Consider the following 13,045-nt stretch of genomic DNA (forward strand, 5'->3'; position numbering starts at 1 on the left):
AGAAACGTCTACAGTGACTTCAGTGACTTCATTGAACGATTCTGTCAATACGCAAAAATGATAATGATATTCATGAAAGTGCAACTAAGTAACATAAAGGGCGTCCTCTTGTAGCCTATGCCCCAGGCATAGGCAGGACAGGGTTCATCAATCAATCCACACACTTAAACCACCATCTAACTTCCATGCATCTATATTTGCAAGATCTAGTCCGAAACGGAAACACCTCTCGGGGTTTCTATGATTCGCTTGTTTATCCAGGCCACTGACCGTGGCATACTGCAAGGCAGCCTTGCGGGTCTCTGCCACTGAGTAAATAAGCTTATAGACTTATGATGTGAATCAAATCCACGGAGGGTCGACTTTGGGGGTTGAGGCACCCATGTCACCCTCAAAACTGAGGGTACACACAATGTGCTACTGCCAACATCCGCGCGTTGGATATTGTGCTCGTCTTAGATGCATGCAACATCAGACGGCAAAGACCTATACCAGACTAGCTGTCTGTCAAGAGCATGTTTTGGGCAAGTTGATGTCAAGTGCGACTAGATCTAGTTGCGCCAGATCTTAATCGCCTTGTCTTTTCCTCCACTGGCGATCTTTTGTCCATCGGGACTCCAGTCAACGGCAAACACCTCATCCTTGTGTCCTGGAAGATCCATCTTGAGCTTGCCGGTGCGCAGGTCCCAGATCTTGAGGGTGGTATCCTTGGAGGAAGACACCAACATGCGCGAGTCTGCCGAGAAACAGCACTGGTAGACAGCACCCACGTGGCCGCGGAAGGTGGTGATGAACTTTCCATCACGGCCGTTCCACAGCTTGACGTGGTTGTCGAATCCGGCTGAGGCGATGTAGGCCATGTCCGGCGAGAACGTGACATGGTTCACCTCCTTTTGGTGACCCAGCATCCGTGCGACGGGCTTGCTGGAAGTAGACGGCTCCCACAGATACATTGTGAAATCGTCACTGGCCGATACCAACCGCTCGACGATAGTGTTGTTCACCGTCGCCGCCTCCTCGAACTTCTTGCGCGCAGCAGCCACCTTCTCGGCCTCGGTCACAGGGACCTTGCCAGTGTGGTCGTGGTAGGAGGTGCGAAGAGCAAAGTCTGTCGACAACGCGAGGTGGTTGACACGGTGGGCATGCGCCGCCAGGGTCTGGAGCAGAGTGCCGTCTTTGGGATTCCAGATCTTAATGGTCTTGTCGTGGGATGCAGTATAGATCTTGCCGGTACCACCCCATCGTACACAAGTAACCGAGGACTTGTGGCCGGTGAGCACATGATCAGTTACTCTTGAGACAACGTCCCACACGCGCACTGTCGAGTCCTTGGAGGCAGATGCCAGGCGCGGACGGCCAGACTCCTGCACGTGGTATGGCTCCCAGGCCAGATTCGTGATCCACTTTGCGTGACCCTTGAGTCCAGCACCTAGCGCCGTTCCCTGCTTTGCATCCCAGAACCTCACGGTGTTGTCCATGCTGCCGGTCGCGATCATGGCGCCGTTCGGCGAGTATGCGACTGCCAGCACCCAGCTGGTGTGGCCCTTGAGCGTATGTTTCGGGGTACCAGTGTCACAGTCCCAAACACGAGCAGTTGAGTCTCCGCTTCCGGAGACCATAGTGGAGGATGAGACTGGGGAGAAGGATGTTGCTAGAATTGCTTCGCCGTGGCCCGCGATGGAGGCCGCGCATCGTGAAACGGCTTTCACTCGGAAAACCGCCTGCGGTGTGTAGAAGAGCGATACCGTATCTTCAGTGGTCTTGATCCCAGGTTGGAGTAGTGAGTGGTACACATCGCGAAGAATGTCGATCGTTTGTTCCTCTTTTTCGGAATGGTAGGCGAATCGATATGGTACTCGTCCATCATCCTCCTAGAAAGAAATCGCCGTCAATACAACATTCAACTGTCAAATAGTCACAAGGTTCGAATCTTACATTTCCTTGTAATGTGTTTAGCAAAGTCTCAAGGTTCTTCACATTGGCATCGGCGACTGGGACGGAGACCGCAGGCCCGGTGGGCTGCCCGGTTGCTTGGTCGAAGAATTGAACTCGAACACTACCCAAATCGGAGGGAATACTCTCAATTTCCTGCTGCTCACGGGCCTTATCGGCCTGAACGAGCTTTTGGCGCTTGCTGGGGGGAGGATAGAGGGTCGCCATGGTTATTGATTTTGGGGTCGATGGGGGGAAGAAGAGAAATTTTGACAAGCAAAAATATCTCGACGCTTATCTTATCGGCCCTATCAATTTCCCCATCTACACCATCTCGGCCATGAGAGTTGGGCTTCACAATGTCGGTTTATTCATTGAATTCATTGAATTCTGTGGATTCTTTTCCGCCCTCAGTCTCTGGAAGTACAAGTAGACGTCCAACGGCAAGACCGACCATAACGGCCACCAGTGTCGCAGCACAGGACATCATCTGCGCCATCAGTGAATCACGGGGCGTTTCATCCACCATTGGCCTCGCATTTGTCAATCTTGCGACAGCTGAAGCAGTGCTCTGTCAGATATGTGACAGCCAGACTTACGTCAAGACAATCATCAAGATTGGTGTTTTTGAACCCAGCGAGATTCTGTTCATGAACACCGCCAAAGAGTCGAAGCTCCGTTATATCATCCAAGAGAATCTGCCAGATCCTATATTCACATTCCTAGACCGCAGGTGGTGGTCTGAAAAGACGGGTCATGAATATGTGGAACGGCTGGCCTTTCCAGAGGAAGTCGACTCGCTCAAGGTGACTCTGGGCGGGAACTATTTCGCAGCGTGTTGCTTTGCCGCAGTATGAACACCATGCATATTGCCAACAGGGGACCACTCACATAAGAATTAGGTCCTCAAGTACGTTGAAGTCGAACTCCAGCGATCTTTTATCCCGCATTCTCTTCGGATACGCTTCGAACCGTCCCAGGGGTCCATGACAATTGACTTGGCGACTATTGTGTCCCTCGAACTTATCCAGAACCTGCAAAATGCGAAGTCTAAAGAAAGTTTGTTTGGATTATTGAACGATACATTGACGCCTATGGGGGCCAGACTACTCCGAGCTAGCATCTTACAGCCTTCAACAGAACGAGTCAAGTTGACAGCCAGATACAATGCTGTGGAAGATCTGGCCACCAAAGAGGATATGTTTGTGTCTGTGAGGCAGGCACTCAAGGGTTTCATTGATGCAGATAAAGTGTTAACTGCGGTAGAGTCTCGAGGCTCGCTAGTATTGAAGACTCGTGCTAACGGATCATCAAGATCATCTTGGTTCCCACCAAGCGGACAATCCAATACGTCGAGCAGTCTGTCAACAATGTCATCATGCTCAAGACTTATGTGTCTGCGATCAAAAACATTTTCCAAGCTCTTGGAGCAGCACAAAGTGATTTGCTGCTTACCATACGCGAAGTAGACCCTACATCCCTTTGGTGTTTTACTCAATCAAACTAATGTACTTTAGTTATGCGCTCCCGAGGGGCATCGTTCAATTGAGGACCTGATTGACACAACTTTGAATGAGAATGTAGCCTACCAGTCAAAGCCACTTGATCTGAGGAATCAGCGCATCTACTGTGTCAAGGTCACAACTTATATACTTCCACACTGGATATATATCGCTAACATATAGTAGGCCGGCGTCAACAGTCTCCTTGATGTTGCGAGGCAGACCTACAAGGAGGCAAATTCAGACGCCACAGAGCTGATTGAAAAATTATCAGGCACGTTTGAAGTTGTGAGATTTCATGAATAATTCTGACCTATCTCAGAGAATTGCGATATGGTCTTAGACTTGAAGTATGACACAGCCCGGCAATACTACATCTGTATCCCTACTACAGAACCAGGTCCACTTCCGGATGTTTTTATCAACGTATATCGCAAGCGAAAGCGCATAGAGTGCCAGACATTGGATTTGGTCAAACTCAATCAAAAGATCACTGATGCCCACAGCGAGGTAATCAACATGAGCGACCAGACAATCCAGGACCTGCTCCGAGACGTGTGCACCGAGGTATCCGGGCTTTTTCGAGTCAGTGAAGCAATTGCAATGCTAGACATGCTCGCGGCATTCGCCCAGCTAGCAACGAACCATGAGTACATCAGACCAGAGCTGACCGACACACTCGCCATCAAGGCGGGACGTCATCCGATCCGAGAACAGATTCATAGCAGCAAGTTCATCCCAAACGATGCATATGCAACACCACAAACACGATTCCAGATCATCACAGGCTGCAACATGAGCGGCAAGTCGACCTACATCCGGTCACTAGCCCTGGTTGCAGTCATGGCGCAGATAGGCTGCTTCGTCCCGGCTCAATACGCCTCCTTCCCAATCTCCCACCAGCTCTTCGCTCGCGTCGCCACATCAGATGATCTAGACGCCAACGTCTCGACCTTCGCAACTGAGATGCGGGAGATGGCATTCATCCTTCGTAATATACAGCCACGCAGTATGGTCATCATCGATGAGCTAGGCCGCGGCACTAGCACAACCGATGGTCTCGCCATTGCCGTCGCGCTAGCAGAAGCCCTCATTTCTAGTAATGCCCTGGTCTGGTTTGTCACGCACTTCCACGACCTGGCGCAGATTCTCGCCGAGCGCAGCGGTGTGATCAATCTCCACTTAGCAGCAGAGATCGCCCCGGATGCATCGAAGATGACTATGCAGTACCGCATTGCCGAGGGTCCTGTTCCAGATCGTCGATATGGGCTTGTCCTCGCCAAGCTCGCTGACCTCCCGCCTGCCGTCTTGAATAAGGCGCGCTCCGTCTCAGAGGCGATGGACCAGCTGGCTAAGCGTAGAAATAGCCCGTCGCGTGCTGTTGCTATTGCCCAGAAGCGGAAGTTGCTTTTGTCTCTGCGTGAACAGTTATTCCTCGCCCGTGACGGCACAATGGGTAACGATAGTCTTCGGGCTTTGTTGATTAAACTGCAGGATGACTTTGTGCTGCGCATGGCTGCCATCAACAGAGAAATGGAGGTATATCCCGACGATGAAAGTGAGACAGAAGCTCCCACTGAACCTGTTTCCAACTTGTCGGTTCACACACCTGAAACCCAGGCGTTGGGTTCGAGTGGGCACAACGAGGGAATGGTCAACACACTTGTGTCTGAGCCCATTGTGATCGAATCTGATTCGGACTGTGAGTCCGAGCATGTCACTGACAATGATAGTGTGTTGTTGGTCTAAAGGACTTGAAGTTAATGAGGATGGTAAGTGAACTGGCCTTTTTATTGTCCCCTTCCTGTAGATCATATTTGTGTACTTCTATGGTGACAGTTCGATTATTCGACGGGTTGTGAAGGCCACATTATTCCCTAATATATGATATCTGACACAAAAGTAAAAATAACATGGATTACCTCTATACAATACATTTTATCTGCATTCGCTAGTAGGTACAACAAAAAAATAACAAGAAACTTACCCGAACACAGCATATACGTTTTAATGGCGCTCCCCATCATGCGGTAGTCAATCAAACATAGGCCAAAGCATGGCCCAATCAACATAAGAAACATAAATCAGTCGAAACATGACAGTGAATCAACCGAAGTGGAACAGGGTTTGCTTTCCCTTGTTCTTCTTTCCTTTTTTGCCATTACTTGAGTCATCATTGCTGGGTTCAGCCGGAGAGGCGGTTCCGGAACTCGGGGCTGAGCCCCATGCGTTCGGGGCAGGGCCGCGGTTGTCATTCCAACGGACGGTACCACGAGTCTTTCCAGCCATAAGAACATTGGGCTTGGCCGCTGCGGGGAGAGCGGGGAAAGAATCGGCGCCGCGGGGAGCAGGCGCAGCGGGTACGCGACTGGAGGATGGTGCTGCAGATGATGGGCGACTGACCGGGCTAGGCATCGCAGGGCGGGGGAAAGATGGCGGGGCTGATGTTGCCCAAGGGGTAGCAGCGGCGGCCTTTCCACGGCGAGAGGAGGGGCCAGCTGCGGCGGATAGGGGAGGGAAAGGGTTAGAGGGCGCGTTTGGGAGAGCGCCGCTTCTGCCCACGGCGGAGCGGGAGGATTTAGCAGTCGATGACTTCAAACGCAAAACGCGTTTGCCGCCAGTGTTGACGGCGCCTGTTGACATGCCAGGTAGGAGACCACCGGCAGGAAGGGCAGGGTAATCCTCGTTGATCGCACGCCAGTCATTCCAGGCTCGCAGGAGATCGGAGCGCTTGGATTCATCCTCGTAGATCTCAGCGAGCTCTTTGATGAGCTTGCCCAACTCGGTGCTGGATGTGTCGAATAATGAAAAGAATGCATCGATGAGCTCGGTTGCCGAGATGGAAGAGGCGCGGTAGCTTGACACTCTACTACGGAATTCGGCGAGTTTGGTGGCATCATTGCGGAGGAGGTTCGAAGCACGTTCAATTACAGCCTCATGGCGCATTCGTCGGGTCTGGTCTTGTGCGGTCGCTGGTGCGGAGTTGGCAGAAATGTTCAGGCCTTCGAATGCTGCAGTAGGAAGGGCTTGAGAGCGTGACGCGGGGGCAGACTGCACTGGAGTGGCAGCGGCGGATCGCTCAGGAGCACGCACGGGTTGGACATCTTCTCGAGTCAGCTGGCCGCCAAAGTTGCGTGTTGAGACAGACTGAGAACTCTGTATAGCCATCTGTCGCTGATATGCAACTTCCGCGCGGGTCATTGGCTGCGCACTGGAGACAGGTAGTGGCTCGGCGTTGGGGTCACGGCCTCGACCGGCACCGCGACGCTGGCGTTGCTGTTGTTGGTAAGGAGTGCGCATATTATCGAATTCAGCCAGATCAACCATTCTCGCGTCTCGCCGAACGTCCTTCGAAAGCCCTTCGGGATGTGCCTCGATTTGGTGACCCTTCAGGTCCATTTGCGACTCGAAAACGACGAACTTTTTTTCCAAACACTCTTTATCCAGGCAAGCGAAATGATCCTTATGAAAGTGATTCTCCAATGCGTTATAGTCAATATAGTATTGTTGTTGACGATGGGAGGAGCGTCGGTCACAGATGTGGCAACGTTCGTGTTTATCACGGCAATGAGTGTACAGCTCGTCGTCGCCGTAGAACCGTTGACGACAAAATCCACACTCAGGGTGTCCCCTGAAGCCACTTTGGTCTATAGCTCCAGGCTTGTCATCGCCAGACTTTTCGTGCTTACGCAGTTCCGCCGGGGTGAATAGTTCATGCTCATGGGTAAAGACCTTCTTGTTACGAGTACAAAGGTCACTATTCGGAAGACACGGTCAGCGGCTGCTAATTCAAGAATTGCGCAGGTTATGAGATCGACATACCACATAACTTTGCTGTGCTTGCTCTTTACATGGCGGTGCAAGTCTGGCCACCCCAAACAGGCCACATCGCAGTCCTCGTCCGGACAGTTGTATCGCAGCAGTAACACGGTATCTCCGAAGATCTCATCACTTCCATATTCAATACCAAGATTGTGGTCCGTCCGAGCAAAGTCCTTCTTGTCGAACTCCTCATATCGCCGCACTGGATCGTCTGTGAAGATCACGAAGTTCGATTCCGTCTGGTATATAAGTCAGCATGTGAAACAGAATCCCAGTGAAAAGCAACACAGCTCGCCGAGAAATAGTCGCAAGATGATCATACCCTGCAATGAGCACAAGCCTTGTTCTTGTACAGTGCCCGCAACCGAAGCGCACAAATGTGACACGTCCTATGGTTACAGGGAGAGACCGAAGTATGTTCGACGGCAGAAGCGCAAATAAAGCAAACTTCTCCATCATCTGCATCGTCCGTGGCCGCTTCTACCGGTTTCTTCGTTACTGTGATCGTGGCTTTCGAAGGCTGAGTATCGTGGTTGTTGGTCTGATCAGTACTGCGAGATTGTCGGCCTGCATCGCCGCCGCCACGACCACCGCCGCGGGTGCGAGGCTTAGGGCGTCTTTCTCCATCACCGGTATTTTGTTGCGAATCTCCACGGCCCGGGGGGGCTGCCCCTCCGCGGCCGCGGCGACGCCCGCCGCGACCCTGGCTGGATGACTCTTGGGTTGAGGTCTGGTTGTCGGCCATTGCGGAAACGGGAAGGAAAGTTACAATACAAGCTGCAGCTTGGCGTCAATATCAGGTGTGCTGGAGCCACAGAGCCCTGGAGTTTGTGGATTGTGGTGGGGGAGAGGTTTTGGAGAAAAAGTGAGATGCCGCTGACTGATCCCGCATTCCGCATTGGATGAGGATATGAGGTCTTCAACTGATCACTCTCTTTGTGTCTTTGATTACGCAAAAATATTCAGCTGAGTGACTGGGTGGAACATAGGGCATCTATTTGAAGAGTATGGCTGTGTTTTTCCATTCCCTTATACAAGCACCATGCCGGTGGCCACACATATTGGGCAGATTCATCGGCTTGTTGACGCCAGCTGCTTTATCATGTCAAAATATCATGAGCCGAGAGCCAAATAAAAGACTGTTTGATCCATTCCAATAGAAATTCCTCTGGCTGCGATGTATCCATAAACTACATGAGATTTAACAAACAAAAGAGCATCAGAAGCTGTGCAAAGAGTAAACATCGAAATCCATGATGTCCAACGATAAAATTGACCTAGGAGCACACATTGTAAGTTGTTACAATCTATATTTTACTTGTGAAAGGCTATGCACATATGTATATCATGTAGGTAGTGGATTCAAGGCCTTTGAGACCATAAAATCACCTATGGAGGGCTACACTAACGCCCGCTGGAGAGCACAAGCAAGTCAAATCAAAAGCAAATAAAAATGGTGAATGGAAATTGCTCAAAGTTCACGCCAGCATCCCCATGCATCGCAAGAAAAGAAGTAAGACGAAGGAGAATCGTTAAGCAGCAGGACTTGGTTTGGAGCCTGCTCGTCCATGATGATCAAAGCCAATCTGTCATCCCCGAACTATTCGTCGGGGTTGTACAAATTCTGATTGAGAATTTTTGTCATAGTGAACATGTGGACTCGATCCTGCTTGAAGACAGCACGCATAGCATCGTCGCATCGGATTTGGCGGCGATCACTGGGGTCCTGAAGCTCGTTCTCGCGAATATATTGCCAAACCTTTTTGACAGTTTGGGGTCGCGAAAGCTGTGCAAAATTAGCAAAAGAGGTCCCGATGACCAAGGATCAAGAGATGTGCTCACTGTGGGTTCTCCTAGAAGTGCAGACAGAGGTTCGGAAAGGTTCATAGGTTTCTGCAGTCGTTAGAATTGATAGAAACTTGGGGGAAATGATATAGAAAGGCATACGTGGAATCCAGTATTACGGTTGACCTCCTTCTTTGGCTCTTCGCCTGAGCCAATATCCGAATCATCTTCTGCCTTAACCCTCTTCGAAGTCTTGGCTTTGCTCTTCTTCTTCACGGGCGCTGCCCGCCGAGTGTTGCCCCCACGCGTGGGTCGCGCGCGCGAATTCTCTTCGGCTTGCAGCTTGGCCGCGAACACCGCATCCGCATCGGTATCAGTATTGGCCTTGTGTTTCTTGGCAGGCGGTGATGCGCTCGCAGGCTCGGAAGTAGCATCGCTGGAGGCCTGGCGCTTCACAGGAGATGAGGAGGGAGGCGGGGAGGGCACCGCAGCTGAAGCCGAATCACCATCGCGTTGATCATTGCTTGGGGCAGTTTCATCGGGCGACCCGCCCACACCGTTTTGTTCCGCGTAACGATCGAATCGTTCCATGATCAGCTGCTTGATCGTAGACTTTGTGAATGTCAGCCACAGTCCTTCATCATCCTGAATAAAAATGAAATAATCATGCGCCATAAATCTTCGTAACTTGACTAACCTTCATCGGAGTGAGATCATAGCCGACAGCATCCTGAAGACCTTTGCGAATTCGCTTCTCGGAGATTGTGGTGAGGTCGCTTTTGGCCAAAATATCGTCAATTATGCCGATATATTTGTCGCGCAAGTCAGGGGTCACTATTGCGCAAGATTACCGATCAGTTGGGAGGATTTTTGGAGAACCGGCAAATTGGCGCTGGGGCAAGAGCAAGGTAGCTTACGCGACATCGTGTTGCTAGTAGACCACGTAGATCGGCTGCTTATGTTCAGATGTACCAGCTGGGTTGAGATTTGCAGTTCGCAATTGAGGATAACGCGGTGTTTGTAGAGGAGTATATGGCCGAGGGAGAGCTCGGAGTTGTCAGGTGGGCTATACTCAAGTCGCACTGGCGCTTAGGACCGGCGGGGCATTGGAGACAGAGAAGGGCCGGGCAAAATAAGTGCAGAGACAGGTAGGTTATGAATGGGATAATAGACAAAGACCTGATCGGGAAAAGAGCCTGGTGTAAGATATGCAGTCTAAAAGAAATGTGTATCCAATTGAGAGCCTCTACGGAGTAGAAACGTCTATGATGATTGACGGGCCCGACCTCAAGCTGGGGAAATCGTGACTAAGCAGACGCAGGTTAGTCACGTGGCATTTTGCACCTAAGGCATTCAATCGATAATATTGCTGACTCAGTGCTGAGTCAGTCCACACAAAGAACCCGCTTGGCCGCCGCGATTTGTTTCTGCCCGAAAATCCATCAGCGGATTGCACCGATCTATCTTTGCTCCGAAGCCTCTAGACGCCTTCGGTATACCCATCATGGCGCCCAGTTTCGATACCCTGTCCGAACAGGACCTCCACGAGGAAGAGGAGGAGGAGATTGATTTCTCCGGTGAGTGCAAGATTTCTCGTGGTCTGTGTGCCCCTCTCTCTAACACGTTAGTCCACAGATCTCAAGGAGCAATATGAAGTGAAGGTTGAGGAGGGACTGGATACATTTATCGTCATCGATGGCCTCCCCGTTGTGCCCGAAGATAGCCGACAAAAACTCGTCAAGTTCTTATTGAGAAAACTCAACTCCGTCGGCAGCACCTCCGAAGATGCGGTTTTCATGCCCGTTAACGACAAGAAGATGACCGAAGGGTGCGTATTGCATATCCAATGAGGTATGGAGGAATGATGGACGATCTCTAACTTTCATTGGGGCGATATAGGTTCGCATTTGTGGAATATGAAACCCCGGAAATGGCCGTTGCCGCCGTCAAGCAGTTGCACGGCGTCCCTCTCGATAAGAAGCACATTATGGCCGTCAACAAGTTGATGGATATCGAGCGTTATGGTCGTGAAGGTCGCGTCGATGAAGAATACAAGGCACCCGTTCCGGAACCGTTCAAGGAGAAGGAGCACCTGCGCTCGTGGATGGGAGATGCCAGCGCCCGGGATCAATTCGCCCTTTACCGTAACGACAAGGTTGGCGTGTTCTGGAACAACAAGACGAACCCTCCGGAGAATATCGTGGATCGCGCTCACTGGACACAACTTTTCGTCCAATGGTCCCCCAAGGGTACATTCCTTGCCTCCGTCCACCCCCAGGGTGTCCAACTCTGGGGCGGCGAGTCCTTCTCCAAGCAAAAGCAGTTCCCCCACCCCTTCGTGCAGTTGATCGAGTTCTCCCCGCTTGAGGGTTACTTGACAACATGGTCAGCACGCCCCATCCAGGTCGAGGAAGGCCAACCCATATTGTCCTACGAGGAGGACGGCAAGAACATCATTGTCTGGGATATCGAGACCGGCAAGCCCCTCCGCTCCTTTGTGTCGCACGACTTGGCTGCCCCTGCCGAGATCGAGGGCGATGTTGCACCCAAGAAGAAGGTGCAATGGCCTGCCTTCAAGTGGTCCGCGGATGAGAAGTACGTTGCTCGCATGCTCCAGGGCCAATCTCTCTCTATCTACGAACTCCCCAACATGAACCTCCTTGGTCGCACTTCCGTGAAGATTGAGGGTGCTATGGACTTCGAGTGGTCCCCTGCCACCGTTACCCGTGAGGGTATCAAGCAGTACGAGCAATTGCTCTGCTTCTGGACTCCTGAAATTGGCAGCAACCCCGCCCGTGTTGGTATGATGAGCATTCCCTCAAAGGAGGTTGTCCGAACCCGTAACCTGTTCAACGTTTCCGATGTCAAGTTGCACTGGCAATCACAGGGTGCCTACGTCTGTGTCAAGGTCGACCGTCACTCCAAGTCGAAGAAGTCTATGGCCACTAACTTGGAGATCTTCCGCGTTCGCGAGAAGGGTGTTCCCGTTGAGGTTGTTGACAGTCTTAAGGATACCGTGATTAACTTTGCCTGGGAGCCCAATGGATCCCGATTCGTCGTTATCGCCAACGGCGAGGCACCCACTGGTGCTGCCGTCCTCCCTAAGACTTCCGTCTCTTTCTTCGCTCCTGAGAAGAAGGGCTACACCGCCGGCAACTTCAAGCTGGTTCGCACTATTGAGAAGAAGACCAGCAACGGCATCTACTGGTCGCCCAAGGGCCGATTCGTTATTGTCGCCACTGTTCACTCCCAGACTAACTTCGATATGGACTTCTGGGATATGGACTTCGAGGGCGAGAAGATCGAGGCTGAGAAGGATCTCGCAGCCAACCTCCAGCTGATGAAGACCGTTGAGCACTACGGTGTCACCGATGTTGACTGGGACTCCACCGGTCGTTACGTTGTCAGCAGCGCCAGTGTCTGGACTCACTCGGTAAGACTAAACCTAATAATTCTATTTTCAACTACGATTCATAATATTGACCGCATTATAGATGGAGAACGGCTGGAACATGCATACCTTCTCCGGTACTACTCTCTCCGAGAACCCCACCGAAAAGTTCAAGCAGTTCCTTTGGCGCCCACGCCCCGCCACTCTCCTCAGCAAGGAGGAGCAGAAGCAAGTGCGCAAGAACCTCCGCGAGTACTCAAAGGAGTTCGACGAGGAAGACAAGTACGCTGTCGACATCGCCAACACCGCCGTTGTCGAGACCCGCAAGCGTGTACTCAGCGAGTGGCTCGCCTGGTTCCGTCGGGAGAAGGAGCTCCTCGCCGAAGAGAAGGAGGCTTTCAGCCTCCCCGAGGACGCAGATACACCCACGGCCGCCCGCGACGCGCGCCCGGTTGTCGAAGACCAGGGCGACTCCGTGGTCGAGGAGATTGTGGAGGAGATTGTCGAGGAGACCGAGGAGGTCATTGGCTGATGAATCTGTCTGTTCTATTTTCGCAAATAATGTGTTTCCTTTTGTTCCTCTTTTCCCCCTGTTTCTCTGCTGGCGTTTCGC

At 51.7% G+C, this 13,045-nt stretch overlaps 5 protein-coding genes across 5 annotated transcripts; 2 read left to right on the plus strand and 3 right to left on the minus strand.

The window, feature by feature from the left end:
• Positions 1-551: 551 nt before the first annotated feature.
• Positions 552-2,160, minus strand: N7455_005214 (uncharacterized protein; the record flags this gene model as incomplete). Its single annotated transcript, XM_040955298.2, has 2 exons — positions 552-1,871; positions 1,936-2,160. 2 exons carry the CDS (start codon positions 2,158-2,160, stop codon positions 552-554), a joined length of 1,545 nt encoding a protein of 514 aa, XP_040814158.2.
• A 131-nt stretch (positions 2,161-2,291) lies between these two features.
• On the plus strand, positions 2,292-5,183 carry N7455_005215 (MutS family protein MSH4; the record flags this gene model as incomplete). Its single annotated transcript, XM_065604983.1, has 6 exons — positions 2,292-2,783; positions 2,835-3,215; positions 3,248-3,397; positions 3,450-3,569; positions 3,621-3,722; positions 3,759-5,183. 6 exons carry the CDS (start codon positions 2,292-2,294, stop codon positions 5,181-5,183), a joined length of 2,670 nt encoding a protein of 889 aa, XP_065461883.1.
• Positions 5,184-5,540: 357 nt separating this feature from the next.
• Positions 5,541-8,001, minus strand: N7455_005216 (E3 ubiquitin-protein ligase HEL2; the record flags this gene model as incomplete). The annotated part of the gene is made up of 3 exons (XM_065604984.1): positions 5,541-7,191; positions 7,257-7,495; positions 7,579-8,001. The coding sequence occupies 3 exons, from the start codon at positions 7,999-8,001 to the stop codon at positions 5,541-5,543; spliced, it is 2,313 nt and encodes a 770-aa protein (XP_065461884.1).
• An 855-nt stretch (positions 8,002-8,856) lies between these two features.
• Positions 8,857-9,965, minus strand: N7455_005217 (SWIB/MDM2 domain protein; the record flags this gene model as incomplete). Its single annotated transcript, XM_040955478.2, has 5 exons — positions 8,857-9,042; positions 9,099-9,149; positions 9,204-9,653; positions 9,739-9,875; positions 9,959-9,965. 5 exons carry the CDS (start codon positions 9,963-9,965, stop codon positions 8,857-8,859), a joined length of 831 nt encoding a protein of 276 aa, XP_040814201.2.
• A 580-nt stretch (positions 9,966-10,545) lies between these two features.
• On the plus strand, positions 10,546-12,964 carry EifCb (translation initiation factor eIF3 core subunit b; the record flags this gene model as incomplete). Its single annotated transcript, XM_040955299.2, has 4 exons — positions 10,546-10,618; positions 10,677-10,869; positions 10,941-12,474; positions 12,536-12,964. The coding sequence occupies 4 exons, from the start codon at positions 10,546-10,548 to the stop codon at positions 12,962-12,964; spliced, it is 2,229 nt and encodes a 742-aa protein (XP_040814247.2).
• Between the last annotated feature and the right edge of the window lie 81 nt (positions 12,965-13,045).

The sequence above is a fragment of the Penicillium solitum genome (assembly GCF_028829755.1).
Source record: "Penicillium solitum strain IBT 25940 chromosome Unknown utg000003l_segment0_segment0, whole genome shotgun sequence".
NCBI classification, from domain to species: domain Eukaryota; kingdom Fungi; phylum Ascomycota; class Eurotiomycetes; order Eurotiales; family Aspergillaceae; genus Penicillium; species Penicillium solitum.